At 55.5% G+C, this 17,718-nt stretch overlaps 1 protein-coding gene across 2 annotated transcripts; it reads right to left on the bottom strand.

The window, feature by feature from the left end:
- Positions 1-567: 567 nt before the first annotated feature.
- Positions 568-14,653, bottom strand: FOXP3 (forkhead box P3). 2 transcript variants are annotated; one of them, XM_062183626.1, is made up of 12 exons: positions 14,540-14,653; positions 7,855-8,089; positions 7,228-7,332; positions 6,974-7,112; positions 6,484-6,571; positions 6,308-6,412; positions 5,414-5,501; positions 5,162-5,242; positions 2,967-3,117; positions 2,273-2,349; positions 935-1,036; positions 568-750 (listed from the first exon to the last, which is right to left on the bottom strand). In XM_062183626.1, the coding sequence occupies exons 2-12, from the start codon at positions 8,065-8,067 to the stop codon at positions 601-603; spliced, it is 1,299 nt and encodes a 432-aa protein (XP_062039610.1). In that variant the 5' UTR covers positions 8,068-8,089; positions 14,540-14,653; the 3' UTR covers positions 568-600. The 2 variants fall into 2 exon arrangements, with proteins under 2 accessions (XP_062039610.1, XP_062039609.1); XM_062183625.1 differs by lacking the exons at positions 7,228-7,332; positions 14,540-14,653 and having other exon boundaries at positions 7,855-8,067.
- Positions 14,654-17,718: the final 3,065 nt, after the last annotated feature.

Below are 17,718 nucleotides of genomic sequence, written 5' to 3'. Positions count from 1 at the left end.
TGTGTTGGGAACTGCAGGCGACCGGAACATGAGGTCCTGAGGGTGCTGACGCTGCCTCTGGGTGGGGGGGGGGGGGTCTGGGCACACTCAGTGTGGCACTGACGTGTGGGCCCAGAGACTGGCTGTCGGCTGTGTGCCATGGGCCATGGGAGTTGACAGGGTGTTGGCTCGTGTGTGATTCTGTGGGGGACTGTCCAGCTCTGAGCCTGTCTGAGTTTACTGAGGCAGGCTTTGTGTTTTCGCGGTTGTGTTGAGTCCAGGACCCAGGAGGGTGGCCCATCTCTGTGACTTTCCCAGTACTGAGGTCGTCTATAAAAGTGGCTGAGGCAGGCTGTTGTATGTGGCTGGTTGTGAAGGCACCCTTGGGCTGGAGAGCCCCTCACATGGGTGGGGTGGGGGTGGGGGCTGGGCTGGGGGCCCCCTATGCAGCCTTGGGGCAGAGGATGGGAATCCAGGAGGGTAGCTGGCTGGGAACAGGGGCCCTGGCAAGTAAGACAGTAGACCCCTCACTTTCTGGTCCCTGTAGACATGTCCAGGGCCTGTCACTTCTGCCCTCCCTCCCTGTTTTGGCCTGTCCATCCTTCTTTCCTTGCTTTGAGGTCAGGGGCCAGGTGTGGGGTTGGAGCACCTGCTGGTCCTCTGGCTCCTTTTCTTGCGGAACTCAAACTCATCCACGGTCCACACAGCCCCCTTCTCACTCTCCACCCTCACAAAGCACTTGTGCAGGCTCAGGTTGTGGCGGATGGCATTCTGTGGGAGGAGGGGCAGCCAGGTGAGGGACAGGTGGCTGTCACCCTCTGAGGTCAGCAGCCCCCACCAACGCCCAGCCTCCTGCCCTTCCCCACATGCCTCTGAGCCCAGCCCCAGGCATGCCTACTCTGAGTTGCCCCAGTGCTCGGGCCACCCCAGCCACAGCCGGGGCAGAAGCACTCACCTTCCAGGTAGCAGGGTGGTTTCGGAAGAAGGCAAACATGCGCGTGAACCAGTGGTAGATCTCGTTGAGTGTCCGCTGCTTCTCTGGGGCCTCCAGGATGGCCTGGAGGTGGTGGAGCGTGGGATAAGGGGAGTAGCCCTCCCAAGGTTGCGATTGAGAAGGGTGGTGGCCTACCCTGATGGGAGGGTGCAGCAAGAGGGGAGAGAGAGAGATGGCACAGGGCAAAGGACCAGGGATAGGATGAGCTGTGGGGCGAGGCAGGGAATCAAGGGTGGGGCTAGCAGTGGGGTGGGGAGTGGGTGTGGTCAGGTTGGGACTAGGTGAGGGATCAGGGCTGAGGCTGGAAGAGAAGTCGCGTTTAGGGTCGGAGCTGGAGTGAGGTTACAGGTCTGGAATGGACTTGGAGTTGGGGTTCTCTGTGGGGGTGACTCAGGGTTTGGAAGGTGAAAAGGGTCAGGAGTGGGGTCAAATTAAGGATTTGGAAAGGATAAAGGGCCAGGTAGGGTTAGGGGTCAGGGGATGAGGGTTGGGATCACGTGACATTAGGTCAGGCGTCAGAGGTGGGCCTAGTTAGTGAGTCTTTTCCTTGTCAGGGAGGTGGTTAGGTTCAGGGTCCAGGGGGAGATCAGTGTGGGGCGCGGCGTGGCGTGAGGGTGAGGGTCAGGGAGTCTGATGTGTTTGGACTGAGGAATGGGATTGTGACTGCAGTGAGGTGCAGGGTCAGCAGGGGGCTGGGCCCAGGGTTCAGTTCAGAGCCCAGCGAGGGCTGAATGGTGTGTGTGGAGGTCAGGTGAAGGTTCAGGCTGGGCTCAGCTGAAGGGGAAAGGTTCTGGGAGGGCACTTGGGAGCTGGAGACAAAGGGGCTAGAGTTGGGCGAGGTTATGGGTAAAATGGATGTCCTGAGGAAGGCTGAGGGCTGGGGTCCAGTTTGGGGGTGCACTGACATACTGCAATGCGTTAGAACTGGGTGGAGGGAGGTTGGGGTTAGGTTGCTAAGATGGCTGGGGGAGGAGTTAGAGTAATACCTGGGGTGGATTTAGGGCAAGGAACTGAGGTGGGGGTCAGTTTGGGAGCTAAACTGTAGGGCCACGAAAGGGCAAGGGCTAGGTTGGGCTTGAGGTGGGCCTCTGGAAAGGGGTGGGGTTCGGGTCAGAATCTGATTTGCCCTGGGGATGTGATTTAGGGACAAGTCTGAGGTGAAGCGACCACTGCGCTCTGGGGTTACCTCAGGGCAAGGCCTTGTTAAGGCAGGGAGCCTCCTCTGAGGGTGCACGGAGGAGAGGCAGAACCCCCCCCCCCATCTCTTCCTCTTGCTCAGGCCTGAGCTGCGCAGCTTACCCAGCGGATGAGGGTGGCGTAGGTGAAAGGGGGCCGCATGTTGTGGAACTTGAAGTAGTCCATGTTGTGGAAGAACTCTGTCAGAGGGTGGGGGGTGGGGCGGAGACGAATCAGGCCCCGGCCCGGGACTCCTAGTTCCCTGTCCCAGCCTCCCTCTACCCCCACGGTCAACACCAGGGCCACGGTCGCATGCAGGTGCTGTTTCCTGAGCACTTGACGCGGCCTTTCCTTTTGCACCACCCCTGCCAAAATGGTTCTTGCCGAGGTTGATGTCACTTGCGAACCAAGGCATATAAGTGGTTAAGTGGCAGAGCCAGGATGACACTCAAGGGCTCTGGTCCCTGTCGAGCCCATAGCCCAGACCTGGCAGACAGCAGGGGATTGGTGGGCTTGGGCAAATCTACCTCATTTGCCTTGGTGGGGGGAGGAAGTGCTGCCTAGAGCAGCCGAAGCCCACGTCCCAACAGAGGCAGGGCTACAGCTGCACACCTGAGACTGGAATGAGGACTGTTGGGAAATCCTGTCATGTGGAGAGGAAGCTTTGGCAAGCAGATGCCTGAAGGCTGGCTGGTGGGGGTGGGGGCAGCCTGGAGCTCCACTGTATCCCCTCCCCACCGCTACCCCCTCCACACACAAGCCCAGTACTAGTCAGGATTAGGACTCAGGTCAGCATGTAGGGCACAGCCCTTCTTACCTGGGAATGTGCTATTGCCATGACTGCCCCACAGGTGCCTCCGTACAGCGAACAGGCTGTCTGAGGCTTCCTGGGGGCTGGGCCAGGCCGGCACAGCACTGCCCTGGGTGCCAGCAGCTACAATGCAGCAGGAGCTCTTGTCCGATGGGGCCTGTGGGGAGGGCGAGAGGCTGGTGACTCACGGGCTTCACATCTCCACTCTATTTTTATTTTACTTTTCAATTTAAGAGACAGAGCAACAGACAGATCTCTCATCCACTGGTTTATTCCCCACATGGCCGCCATAGTAGGAGCTAAGCCAGGCTGAAGCCAGAATCCAGGAACTCCATCCAAGTGCCTCCGCCCAGCCATGGGCGTGGGGGGACCCACCTGCTGCTTCCCAGGTTGCACACATTAGCAGGAAGCTGGAATTGGCAATGGAGCCTGGACTCAAACCCAAGGACTCCAATATGGGATGCAGGTGTCCCAACTGAACACTTAACCACTCCAGCAAATGCCTACCCTTCCACTTTATTTTTTTAAAAGATTTACTTATTTATTTGAAAGGCAGAGAGAGGAGAGAGATAGGAGAGAGATAGGAGAGAGAGAGAGAGAGAGAGAGAGAGAGAGAGAGAGAGAGAGAGAAATGAATATCTCTCATCTTCTGCTTCATTCCCCAAATGGCCATGGTAACCAGGTCTGAACTAAGCTGCAGCCAGGAGCCAGGAACCCCATCCAGGTGTCCCACAAGGGTGGCAGAGACTCAAGCGCCTGGGCCATCTGCTGCCGCCTCTCAGAATGTGCATTAGCAGGGAGCTGGATCAGAAGCAGAGTAGGTGGATCTGTGAACGGGTGCTCAGATATGGGAGGCAGGTGTCCCAAGCAGTAGCTTTACCTGCTGTGCCACAGTGCCTGCCTTCTATTTTATTTTTGAATCAGTGTTGCTTTTTTTTTTAATTTTTACTTTTTTGATAGGCAGAGTGGACAGTGAGAGAGAGGGAGACAGAGAGAAAGGTCTTCCTTTTTGCCGTTGGTTCACCCTCCAATGGCCGCTGTGGCCGGCGCATCACGCTGATCCGAAGCCAGGAGCTAGGTGCTTCTCCTGGTCTCCCATGGGGTGCAGGGCCCAAGCACTTGGGCCATCCTCCACTGCCTTCCCGGGCCATAGCAGAGAGCTGGCCTGGAAGAGGGGCAACCAGGATAGAATCCGGCGCCCCAACCGGGACTAGAACCCGGTGTGCCGGCACCGCAAGGCGGAGGATTAGCCTGTTAAGCCACGGCGCAGGCCCTTGAATCAGTGTTTCTAAAAAGCAAGGGTGGGGCCAGCACTGTGGCATAGCAGATAAGGCCACCGCCTGCAGTGCGGGCATCCCATATAGACACTGGTTCGGGTCCCAGCTGCTCTACTTCCGATCCAGCTCTCTGCTATGGCCTGGGAAAGCAGTACAAGATGACCCAAGTCCTTGGGCCCCTGCACCCGCATGGGAGACCTGTAAGAAGTTCCTGGCTTCGGATTGGCGCAGCTCTGGCTGTTGCAGCCATTTGGGGAGTGAACCAGTGGATAGAAGGACCCCCCCCCCCCGCCTCTCCTTCTCTCTGTGTGTAACTCTATCGAATAAAAAAATAAATCTTAAAAAAATAAAAAAGCAAGGGCACCGTCTTCTCAGTTCCAGTCTGGCATGAGCCGTATTGGGTAGAGCACTTAGCCAGAGGCCGTGAGCCAGGGTTGAATCATGCTCTGCTTCCACTCAGCTACAACCTTGGGAAAATCACCTAAACCCTCCTGGTCTTAGCTGTCCTCCTCCATGCATCGGGGGTGAGAGTGGTCGCTACCTCATAGTGGCACTATGAGGCTTGAAAAACTTAATGTCAGCCAAGGCCCCCAAACAGCACCTGACACCTGGGGTAGGGGGGTGGCTTCGTGGCTGTGTGATCCCCGCCCCCCCAAGCTTTGTTTAATGCTCTGGGGACACCACCTTGAAGTGGGAATACAGAGCCACGTGCTTTCATTTTGCACTGGCCCCTGCAAGTGATGTTGCTGGTCCTGCAGTGGCACAGTCTCCCTCCAGGAAGTGGCTCTTTGCTGTTGCTTTGCAAACTCAGGCTCACAGTGTTTTGGAATAGTAGGGTCGGAGGGCATATGAGTGGAGGGGGATAGGTTCCCAGGTCTGGGCACGTGGAGTCCAGGGACTGTGTCTAAGGCTGGGCTTGCTCACCGCAGATGGATCCTTGCTCAGTGACATTTTCCGGGCCAGGTGGGCCTGCATGGCGTCCAGCTTCTCTTTCTCCAGCACCAACTGTAATGACAGGCACAAAAGTGAGGCCTCAGCCTTGACTTTCTCTGCCACATCTTTTCCCGGGCTCTGGTCGTCCAGATCCTACCCTGTCCCTCATGCCAGCTCTCTGTTCCTGGCACAGGTGGACATCCCCTTGTCCCCCCACTCCCAACCCCATGCCTCCTAGCATACCTGCTGCTCCAGAGACTGTACCACCTCTCTCTGGAGGAGACACTGCGCCCTGCCCTTCTCGTCCAGGAGATGGTCTGCCTGGCAGTGCCTGGGTGGGGGAAGGTGCCATGCGGGTGAGCACAGCGGGCCTGGCCTCCTGGCTCAGTGTTCTAAGTGGGGATAGCTCAGATTCTGTGGGCAGTCTCTCAGAGCCTCAGCTCCCCTTCCCTCTCTGCCTCGCTTTCCCTCTCACACCTGTCATTCCTTCTACACATGCCACTTGTGCCAGGACTGAGCTTGCCACTTGAACTTCGCCATGGCTTTGGAGATGTTGCTGGAAGGGGATCAGGGTGAGTTGGGAGTGGGCTGGGCAAGTGAGAGCGGGAAAGGCACTCGCTGGGAGGGGACAGCTTTGCTGAGTTGCTGCTACTAGTTGGGGAGAGACAGAGACAGAGAGATGTAGCTGAGAGGAGGTAGCAGCAGTCACAGGAGAGCCGAGGCTTCGGGAATCTGTAGCATCAGGCTGGTGTGTTGACATAGCAGCAGCAAGGCAAAGCAGTTAGGTGTAGAGAATCTGGAGTTTGGCTGACTGGGTTCAAATCCCGGCTTTGTCACTGAAGGACTGGGGGAGCTTGATCAAGACATTTACTCTTTGGCCTGAGTTTTCTTGCCTGTAAGATGGAGGCAGGCAACAGTATACACCTTTGTTAATAAGCCCCGTTATGCGTACGAGGAGACTGAGGCCCAGAGAAGCTAAGTAGCGTTCGCCCAGCCAATAAGAAATGGAGCCGGATTTGAACCCTCAGTCTCGGCTCTACCTCTCGCCTCTTGCTTCCTGTCTGGATAAGGTCTGAGCTGAGATCTGCACTCCAGACCTCTACCCACAAGCGGGGGCCCCCCGGAGCGGCCACTCACTTGAGGAAGTCCTCTGGCTCCTCAAAGACCTTCTCGCATCCAGGCCACTTGCACACGCCATTTGCCAGTAGTGGGTAGGCGCCCTGCGGCGCGGCCGAAAGGGTGCTGGGGGTGGGCAGAGGATGTCAGAGGCGGGGATGGCAGGGGGAGGGTCCTTCCCAGCCCTGCCCACCAACCTGTCCTTCCTGGGTACGCCAGGGCTTGGGAAGGTGCAGAGCAGTGCTGGCTCCCTGGACACCCACTCCAGGCTGGCCACGTTGATTGCTGTGGATGGAGACAGAACACTGCTAGGAGCTTCTCATTTGAAACTTTTCACCCTATCCCACCTGGAAAGCCCAACACCCAGAGGTGCTGCTGCCTGCTCATCCCCCCACCCCCCAAATCCAAGGCTTCTGGCAGAGCGGCTCAAAGACTGCCGTTGGCAAGTGCTGACATTTTGACTGACTTTGCCAAGACCTGTGGTTCTGCAATTTTGACATTCTGCACTTTTAAGGTTCTGAAGCTGACTTTTTTTTTTTTTTTTGGAGGTTAGAGTTTCCATGACTCGGAGCCCTGATTCCTCTGACCTCCGGGGGGCCGCGATTTAGAACAGCCTGCACTGCTCACGTTCAAGGATTTGAGGAGTCGGGTTCTGTGAAGCCGTGGGGTGCCAGGTTGAGGTGTTACCAGGTGGCAGGCCGGGCCGGGCCTTTAGGGAGAAGACCCCGGTGGTGGCAGTTGGTGGCGGGAGGCTGATCATGGCTGGGCTCTCCAGTGGGCGCACCTGTAGCACGGAGGTCCGGGCGTGGGCATCCACTGCTGAGAGCTGGGATGGAGCGGGGTCGGGGGGCACGTATGGTCGGCGCTTCAGCTTGGCTCCGGGCTCCCTCCCCACAGTGCCCCCACCTGCTCCCTCCTCCCTGCTCATTCAGGGTCCATACCTGGTGCATGAAGTGTGGCCTGTCCTGGAGGAGTGCCTGCAAGTGGGGCGAAGGGCCCAGCCGCACCCCAGAGGGTGCCACCATGACTAGGGGCACTGTGGGCAGCTGAGGGGAGAAGGCAGGCGGGTGGGATGCCATCCTTATCTTCAGTGTTCTGTGCCTCATTTGTATGCTCCTTATCACAGCCCCACATGCACCCCTATGGGAGCCCCATTGTACATGCGTGGAGACTGAGTGACTTTTTGAAGATCAAATGGCTAATAAGTGGCAGAGCTGGCTGCAACTCTGTCACCTCATCTCCTTAGGCCCCAGCCTTCTCCGCTTGTCACATGTGGATGAGCACCCCTGGCTGTGCCCTATAGGCACCATGATAGGGTCCCCTCCTCGGCTGAAACAGGGATTGGGAAGTCGGGGGGAGCCTTGAATCTCTGAGGCCTGACAAGTGGGGACTTTCTTGGCCCTGAGACATCTGCATAAGTCACAGACTTGCCTGGGACCCAGAAACCACTTCCTGTGCCCCAGCCAGCCCCCCCCACCCCGCCTCCCGCTCGGTGCTGCAGTAAAGGTCGGCACCTGTGGGCCCAGGTACCCCACCCTGCTTGTCCCATCCTGAGCCCTGGGCCTCACCTGCAGTTGCGATGGTGGCATGGGGTTCAAGGAGGAGGCGGTGGTGGCATGGGCTCCGCCTCGGAGGTCCCGGCCCTGGAAGGTTCCCCCTGGGCCCCTCGTCCCCAGCAGGTCTGAGGCCTTGGGTGCAGCCTTCCAGCTGGGTGAAGCTCCTGGGGATGGGCCGAGGGCCAAAGAAGGGGCCGAAGGCTTGGTGGGCCTGGGGTTGGGCATTGGGTTCTTGTCTGAGGGTAGGCTGCAGGGACACAGGGGAAAGCAGTTACATATGTGCTGGGGGTGGGGCAAAATACCCAACCCCTGGACCACGTGGACATCCCCATTGGTCAGAGGAGAGATTGGCTGGGGCATGTCCCCACAGCTGCACCCAGCTCCGGTAATGTGCATATGCACATGTGCACACGCACATTGGCGTCAGGAACACAGGTACACATGTGTATCCACACACACCCCACCCTGTCCCTCTACCATGAGCACAGATCCAGCACCAGGCCTGCCTGCACATGCCGCCACAGCCGTGGTGTGGATGTGTCTTCCGCCAAGGTGATGGGTGATTGGTTTGTGGCGCCGCAGCCACAGTAGGTCTTGGTCAGTTCCCCTGGACTTGAACCCTGGCTGCAAGCCTCAGCTCCTGGTCCCCTTGCACACTGCACAAGGCCACACAGCCTTTGCTGGATCCTGCTGGGGCTGCTCTCTGGCTTTCTGGGGTGGGGGGAGGGAAGGAGGCATTCTTTTCCCCCCTGTGCCTTGGGCATGTGCTGGAAAGACTCAGGGGACTGCTCTGAAGGAGACAGACTCGAAGTAGCTGACAGCAGGGCTAGAAAGGAGGCTACTGAGCAATGCAACAAGGGATGAGGGTGGCAAGGCTGAGAAGGGGGCAGGGAAGCTGGGGAGAAGTGGGGAGAGTCTGAGTCTGTTTTCAAGGTGCACAAGTTGCTGGCAGCTTGGACATCGGGTTGAAAGACGGAAGGCCAAAGTGGTGGCTAGATTTTAGCCTGAGCAGTTGGAAGGACGGAGTTGACGTTACCTATGGTAGGGGACACAGGAGAGGGGACAGAGCTGGCAGTGACAATCCAGGGGTGCACGGATGCAGACAGTCTGGCATTAGATATGTAAGTGGGCATGTTGGGTGGGCAGCTGAACACCAGAGTCTGGCCAGGTCTGGGCTCCTGCCCCGCATGGAGCCGGTGCGGCAGGTGCCAGAGAGGAGGAGAGATGGCTCTTCTGAGCCAGGTCCTGTGAGAGTTCCCCTACCCAGCCCCATCAGTGGTCACCGCAACCTCTGCTCCCCAAGCCTACCTCCCAGCCTTTGCTTGTGCGGTCTGCCCTGCTTGGAATGCCGTCCTCCTCTTCCCGTATGCAAAGCCGACAAGGCCTAGTCTTTTCCTCATCCCCCAAACACCTCCAATAATTGGCTCAAGGTCCCTCTGTTGAGCCCCACTCCCCAAGGGGGAGGGCCTCGGTTTCTCAGGACCCTGTGATTCCAGTTAGAGAGGAAGCCAGAGCCGGAGGGGAGTGCCCAATCTGATGCCCATTTTATCAAAGGGGACACTCAGGGGCAGAATTCCATAGTCCCATAGCAACCAGAGACCTGCACTTCTTTCTTGGGGAAATGTATGGGCACATTTCACAAGCCCCCCTGCTGTGTGTGTGAGAGACAGAGAGAGAGGAAGAGACAGACTCCTCATCCTACCCCCACAGTGCTAGGTTGGGCACATAGCTACTCAGAACAGCCCTGGGGGGTGAGGTGGTCTAAGAGGGTTCTGGGCGAGCAGCTTCTCATTCCTTTCTTTGCCACCACCTCCTGGGGACGTCAGACTGAGATGCTTAAGCAGATGGATGTGAGAATTCAGCTATGAAAGGCTCAGTCTCTCGGGAGGTTAAGGTATTACTGTGGGAGAACCAGGAGGTCAGGTCTATGCAGGCTCTGAGCTAGGGCCTGGGGAGCCCTGGTGGGTGAATGCATGAAGGCAGAAGTGGGGTGATGCGTCTACAAGCCGAGGAGCACCAAACATGGCCAGCACACCACTAGAAGCTAGGACACAGGCGCGCGACAGATTCTCTCACATGGCCCCCAGAAGGGATCAGCCCTGCAAACACCTTCACCTTGGACTTCTGGCCCCCAGTACAGTCAAGGGAAGCGTTTCTGTTGTTTAAGCCACTCAGTTCGCCATCCTTTGTTACATCAGCCCGAGCAAACTAATACCAGTGTTGGTGAGTGAGTGGATGGTTCCTATGTACTCCGTATGGCTTGGCCCCTATGGCTGGCCTGGGGTCACTTGTGAAGCTGCCTGGACACGTGGCCAGAGCTTATAAGAAATGTCCACCCCCCAGACATGTGCGGAATGGCCTGACTCAGGGGAACACTGATGCATTCTCAGAAAGGGGACCTGGATATGCTCTGCCTGCTGGTGGGGTACCTGGAGGGCTGGGCAGCCGGCTTCCTGCACTGTCTGTTGGGGCGGCCCTTTCTGACTGGGTTTCTCAGAAGCGGCATGCAGGATGTTTCTGGGACCCAGAATATGTTTTCCTATCGGGGTCTGCATCTGGGCCCTGCTGTCACAGCCCCCAACTTCCCCAGATTTTTCTGCCATTGACGTCATGGCGGCCGGATGCACTGGGCTCCACTGGCCCCAAGGAGGAAGAGAAGGGGGCAGACACCCCACCCCACGGGTTTCGTTCCGAGAACTGGCTGGCCCATCCTGGAGCCGGCTTGGCCCACGTGGGGGTGACGTGGGCGCTGGCGGATGTGGTAGGTGACGTCCATCTGGCCACCGTGACAAGCCCTGAGCTCTGTAGAGTTGGCTCTTATTGGACTGTGGAGAGACCCCATGTTGGAAGTTCAAGGCATGCCATGCAGGCCTACAGATCCTGGGACCCCAACACCACAAAATCATAGAACGTCATTTCTCAGACTCAAAGGACCCCTTCCCTTGCGAATCTCACACTCATAGCCGGTGGGGTCGGTGGGTCCAACTTCTCAGTATGTATAGGCCAAGGTGTACAATGCACTGGAGCTGCCCACAGGCAGGAGGCTCCCGACTTCACAGAACCTCTGGCCAGGGCCCACAGGCCTGGGATGGCAGCAGGCCTAAGCCTCCAGGCCAAGCCCCACAGGAGGCAGAGCCCCTCTGCCTTCCCCGAGCCTGGGCCAGGCTGTGTGGCTCCCAGCCTTTAGCTGTCTTCAGGCTCTGGTGTAAATTGGGACAACCAGTGACAGTACTGTCCTCCAAAGTGAAATGCATGTGAGCCGCTTAGTGAAATATCAGTGGTTGGGAAATGGACACCTGTAGGGCCTCGGTCTCCCTGCCCCTTCTGGGACCAGGTTCCCAAACTCAGTCCCATCTGCCAGCAATGGGGATGGAAGGAGAGGTTAAGGCTGGCGTGCCTTCCACCTGGGCCTCATGGGACCGCAGGAAAAGCTTGAGCTTTGCCAAGCTCTCTGGCGGGGCCCCAGGCTCAAGGTCCCCAGGGACCAGTGCCAGCTCTGGAGACGCAAAGACGGATGGATGGGCTGACTGGCTGACATCTCTCCATCAAAACCATCCTCTGGCTCCCGTGCTGCCGGGCCCCACACTGGGCTCGTGAGGGCATGCTGCTCATGTCAGGGCCCGACCTGGGAGAAGGCAGCAGGGGCAATGGCAGCCCAGGCTCCCTTGGCCCTCAAGGGTGCTGAGGGCTAAACTGAAGTTCACAGTTGGGGAAAGAGCCAGGGTCCCCCTGAGGGTCCTGAGATCACAGCGTGGCCTTAGCTCTGCCACTAGATCTCTGAGAGTCCCTGAGAGAGGCTTTCCTGCCTGGCCCTGGGCCTCAATTTGTCCTTCTGTGCTGGGGAGGGAAGAGGAGGGGTCAGGAGGCGCTTTGAATTGACAACTGCTCCTCTATCCAGAGATCCAGAGACTGGCTGAGAGACAGGGATACATACACACACATCGAGAGAGAGAGAGAGAGAACAAGAGATATAGTGAGAGATGGAGAGAGAGACATGAAGTGGGACAGAGAGATGCATAGAGATCAAGAGACAAGGAGAATGAGAGAGAGAGTGAGATGTATTGGGAGAAACAGAGGGAGAGAAGAGGGAGGGAGAGGAAGAGAAGGAAGGAAGGAGAGGGAGAGGGAGAGGGAGAAAGAGGATGAATCACCCCAAATAAGAACAGTTGCCAGTCTCTGCCTGGGGGAACTGCAGCTTCCTGACATAATGGAGAATGAGGAAGGACGCCATGCAAGGGACCCCCCACGACTGGGTACTGCATTGTATGGCGAAGCAACAGCCAGCGTGGCAGCATGGCCCTGGGGACAAGAACAGGCACTGGGGACCGGAATAGTTAGCAAGCCCGGACATGGATCTGTGTGTAGCAGGATGTGCGTTTGGGATGAATATGGCATTTGTAACTGGAGGAAGGGAGAGGGTGGGCTTGTTTAACCAAGGTTTCTGAGATAATTAGGGGAAGAGGGCGGTGACTGAATAATCAGTCCATTTTCTCAACAATTCCTCACTGCTCAGTTGGAAATGTCACCATCGTCACGTATCCCAAAGTGAATTCCAGACCCGTGAAAGAGGCACATTTTAATAGCTAAGGTTCATCTTGGATCTTGTCATGTGTCAGGCCCTGCACTACACACTTAGCGTGGTTAATACATTTAATCCTCACCAAGACCCTTTGAGGTAGGTACCATTAGAATCAACATGGCACATACGAGGACATGGAGATAAGGAGAGACTGAGGGCTTGGCTAAAAATCACACAGATGGTTTGGGGTGAGGCTGGGTTTGTCCCAGACAGTCTGGCTCCAGTACCCACACTCTTAACCTCTGCAGTCAATGGAAAAAATGAAGCCATAAAGGAGACCAAAAGCCAACACAGGTGAACACTTATCTTATTTTCAAGTGGGAAAGGACTTTCTAAGCACAAAACCAGAGATAGAAACCACAGAAGAAAAGACTAACCCATTTGACTATGTAAAAACATCACAAGCATCACAAAAAGCACCATGAACAAATAGAAAAAGCAACCAATGGATTGGGGGAAAATATTCGCTATATACATATGGCTAATGGAAGGTGAGTAGCCTTTCAAATAAAGAGCTGTGGCAAATCAATAAGAAAAAAGATGAACACCCTATTAGAACCAAGGACATGACCGGATGATGCCCCCCCCCACTCCACCCCCAAAGCACAGGTGGCCGATAAACAGTAATAGTAATCAAGTTTCAAAAATACGGTAATGTTTGTTCTTACCTGTTAGGACTAGAAAATGATAATAGCCATCCAGAATTAGCTCAAGTAGAGGGAGCAGACAACAAAAGGACGACTTTTTTGCAGAGGGGTCAGACCGTTCAAAAGGCACATCCCCTTTTGCCCCAGCAACTCCATATTCAGGAACCCAAGGAACCAAGCTGATGTGTTTACGGGGAAAAATGGGAACAGCACAAATGCCCCACACTTGGCACTTTGTCCAATCAACCATAGTTCACGCTGATGTGAGGACAGTCTCAACAGTCATAACAGCTGTGAAAGATCAGGTGTTGAAACAATAACAGCTGTGAAAGATCAGGTGTTGAAACAACATGCAGCGAGCTACAAAAATGTTACTGTTAATCAAGTAAAGCATGAGCACACCCAATATGCAGCAGGATTTGAATGTGGTTACAAAAATACTAGTAGCTAACACTTAGAACACTCAGCGGGTGCTTAGGGCACGCCTCGGGCTAAGCCTGCAGAGACGACTTCACGTGAGCTCTGAGCAGCCTGCTCCTTTCTTCTGGATGTGAGATTCGGTCGTTAAGACTCAGATGTTAAGTCATGGATGACAATGGCATAAAGTGCAACTCCCTCCCCTCCCCCTCCCCTTTCCCAAGGGGGTCTCCTCTCCTATGAAGCCAGCACAGATTCACCGTGACCTGATAGCTCACAAATCCTCCTGGTACCGGGGCAAGGCAGAACTGATGCTTGCGCTTGGAAGAATGTGAATGTCCTAAGCAACGCTACTCAATACACTATCACTAAGCATAGCTGTGTTCCAGGCTCTGTGCTGGGCAGTCGGGGGGAAGACAGGTAGGGAACAGTGAGACAAGAGGGCAGGAGAGGTAGGTGGCAGGTGAGCGGGGCATGGAGAGGGGGAGGAGATAGAGGAAGGGTGGCCAAGATGGAGGAGGCAGAGAGACCAGGCAGATGGGCAGAGCCTGGGCAAGACGGATGGACGGAGAGTCTGCGCATCAGGGAGCCAGATGTAGAGAGGGCAAAAGACAAAGAGCAGGGCCGAGAAGCACACAAAGAGGAAGGGTGAGGAGAGACAGGGACGGGAGGCATCGAGAGAGGAGACGAGAAGAGAGAGATACAGTTGAAATTTCCAGTTACACCTGGGCAGCATTTCCTGTGGGGCAAACTTCTGAAATCCACAAAGACCTAGAGTTGACCCCTTGAAAAATCCTCTCCATCACGTATCCTTCCATCCATTTCACTTTGTCTGCCCCAGGGCCCATGAACTACTTCACTATCAGTCAGTCTTCCGGCATTTAGTAGGACTATTCTTACGCTTCAAAAGACCTTACCTGACAGGGGCACGGTAGCTGGGTGTGCGCGATGGTACTGCAGGGCCCTCGACCCCCCCTTCCCCTCCCCCAGTGCTTACCTCCCTGCTAAGTCCTCCATCGGGGCCCACGTCTGGTGGGGGAGAGCGGGCACTCACCTTGGTGAAGTGGACTGACAGAAAAGGATCAGCCTGGCTTGTGGGAAACTGTCACATAGCAAAAACAACGTTGCTTTTATACCGAGAAGAAAAACCAGGGCGTGGAAGCCACAGACCTCTCTCTTCTAATAATCCAATTTTTTTTTTTCGATGACTGTGTGCGCTGATAATCACGGGGTGGGGGGGGTTCTCATAGTTCTCTCTCTCTCTCTTGCTCGCTCGCTCTGTTTCTCCTCTTCTTGGTTATGAGACTTAAACGGAAATTTTGAAATTTTGGGTTTTTTCTTTGCCCTTTAAGAGTCATCTGAAAATATGATTTCTTCCCCTCACCACAGAGGTGAGAGGTATCAATGAGATAACAGGGTGCATGAGAAACCACAGTTTTTTAAACAAAAGTGTGTAGAGTTGAAAAAAAAAATGAAGGGAAAAGAACTCAAACAAATCGCAGGGGCGTCCTGGAGGAGGCGGACACCGTTGTGTGCATGAGAGGGTCCATGAGGGCCTCTGGGAAAAGAGAATCCCGAGTGTTCCATGCAGATAGGAGACACCTGGGCATGAGATGGCATCAGGCTGGGTTTCCAGAGGCCTTGCCCTGCTTCAGCCTCAGTTTCCCCTTAGGTGAAATGGATATGGTCCCCACTGTTCTTACTGCCCAGGGAGGGGGAGCTCTGCAACCCTCTTCCCGCAGTGAGTGAGGGTCATGTAAGTTACTTGATGCAGAGAAAATGGGGAGTCCACCCCCACCACCCCACATTTCACAGAATCGAAAAATCTGAGAATCACTGGCTCCCAGAATCTACTGAGAGTCATTGAGTGAGGAAAGGGGGGAAAGTCTTACGGCCACCTCACTGGGAAGGTCTGAGTGCCCCCCCCCAATATTCACGCATCCATCCTCACAAAGACATCCAGAGGCCCCTTGCCACTCCAACCCTCTTGCATCAGCAACATCCTGGCCTGATGCCACTGAGGCCCTCGGCCTGTTCGATTTTCTACTTTGAAGAGCTCCCCTGTTTCCCAAGGCTGTAGGATTCCAAAGACGCGCTATCATGCCACTGGCGCGGATCTCGAACTTTCTAGATTCAGCCAAAGCCCCGAACTCTTCCAGCGAACGAGCACATTCTGTCTTCACCATAGACCTTTGAGGTCAGCTGGACGTTACGCGCAGTTACAAAGGGGTCTCAGTTTTTAAATTCTAGGAGGTGATGACACGGACGTTCTGGGATTTGGAGATTCCTGGGGGGGGGCTTGAAGCTTGTGAGCTTTTAAGGTTGACCAAGATTTCGTGGTTGCCTTTATTTCTTCAGTGCGTCCTCCCGCCAGCCACTGGTCAATGTGGGAGAGCAGCCTCCGGGCCCGTCGCCTGACAGGGCCATGGCGGACACTTCCAGCTCCCGGGTCCCCCGCATGGCCCAAGGTTCCAGTCATCCGGCGTCCACTCCAATCCCTCTGCAGGACTAGCTTCAGGCCTGGAGAAGAGAAACCAGAAACAGCTTTTTATTCACCTAGTATAAATCTATGGCCAAGACCCAGCCCGCTGCCCCTTCTTCTGCCACCTTCTAGGCCCTCAAAAACTAGAGAACCTCTTTCCTCAACTCCACTCACCTTTCTGGAAAAGCCTAGAATGGGCCTGATGGCCTGGCTTTGTGAAGACAAGAAAAAAAAAAAAAAAAGAGTGAGCAGAAAAAAAAAAGACCAAAAAAAAAAAAAAATCAGCCAACAACAATTAAAAAAAAAAAAAAAGCCCAACCCTCCCTCCCATAAGTTCAAAACAAAACTTTCACTAGTTGGGGCTTCTGAGTTGGTGGGACGCATCTGAGCTCCAGATTTGGCCTGTGTGTGCTGGGCAGCAAGGGGACGCAGCAAAGTCGGAGGAGGGTCCCAGCCTGGAGGTCTCCAGAGACCCTGGGTATAGCAGGTGCTTACCAGATGTTGGCCTGTGGGAGGGAGCAGGGGAGGCAGTGAGGAACATGTTTGTCGGGAAAGAGTCCTAGGGAGCCGACTGTAGGGATAGCCCCAAGATGAATGATCCCCTGCTCCCTGCGCACTTGAGGCTGAACAACCCTATGCCTCCTGTGTAATTATAAACCAGGCCAGTTCTAGAAGCTGAGGCCTCGTTCCCTGCCCCTGTCCCTGTGCCCTCCTGGGAGAGGGGGTTGGTTTTCTCTCTCAAGGTCAGAGATACCAGCTGCATCCTCCTCAGGCCCTCTGCAGACCATCCCTCCCTTACTGTCACTTGCACAGAGAGAGAGAGAGAGAGAGAGGAAAACCGAGTGAGGGTGGTAGGCCAGAATCCCAAGAGGCCACTGGAGTGGGGCCCAGGGTGTGGGAAGGGCAGTCCAACTACTGCTGAAATCCAGGATCCTTGCAGAGTGAGGGCTGGGGGTCAGGTGGCACAAAGGGGCAGAGTCCATTACCTCCTCTCTCTACCGGAAGTCTTTTGGAATAAGGGGTTGAGAGTTAGGGGAGAAGGAGCAGGATTAAACAGGTCAGGGCAAGTTCCCAGAGAAGGGCGCCTGTGAGAGACTTGAAGGAGGTAAGGAGGGAGCCATGTAGGTGACTGAGGGACTCCGGAGGAAGCAGCCAGTGCAAAGGCACTGAGAGTGTACCCAACCTGTTCAAGGTGTCCAAGGAAGCCGATGTGATTAAAGCGGACTGAGGGAGAGGAAGAGGAGGGTGGAGGTGAGAGACAGGGGGACAAGAGGGGGTCAGACCACGTAGGGCCTTGTTGGCCCTGGTCAGGACTTCAGCTTTTGCTCGGGGTGAAGCAGAAGCCATTGGCGGGGGGCTGTGAGCAGAGGGGAGACAGAAACTGTCTCACAGAATAGCAGGCTCCCTGATTGTTGAATGCAGAATGGAGTTTCAGAGGCCAGGGTGCAGGCCAGTGAATAGTGGGCCACTGCTCTGGGTGACTGATGACAGGGCTAGTGGTGGAGGTGGTGAGCAGAGGGTGGGTTTGGGAAACCGTTTTAGAAATAGAGCCCACAGATCTGTTGGAAAATAAGAGTCTTGGGGCCAGAACAGGATACAGTTAATGTCTAAATGGGGTGAGCAGGAAGGGGTCTGCAGACTGCTCCTTGTCGCCTTGATGTTTTCAGATGAGAAAAAAAAGAGAGCTCTCTCTTGTGTAAGCCCCCATTATTTCATGCCTTTTTTCCCCCCCTTCCTGATCTGTGACCCCA

This window comes from Lepus europaeus, chromosome X (genome assembly GCF_033115175.1).
Source record: "Lepus europaeus isolate LE1 chromosome X, mLepTim1.pri, whole genome shotgun sequence".
NCBI lineage: Eukaryota > Metazoa > Chordata > Mammalia > Lagomorpha > Leporidae > Lepus > Lepus europaeus.
The sequence above is the reverse complement of the archived record's forward strand: the minus strand, read 5'-3'. Positions and strand labels throughout refer to the sequence as shown.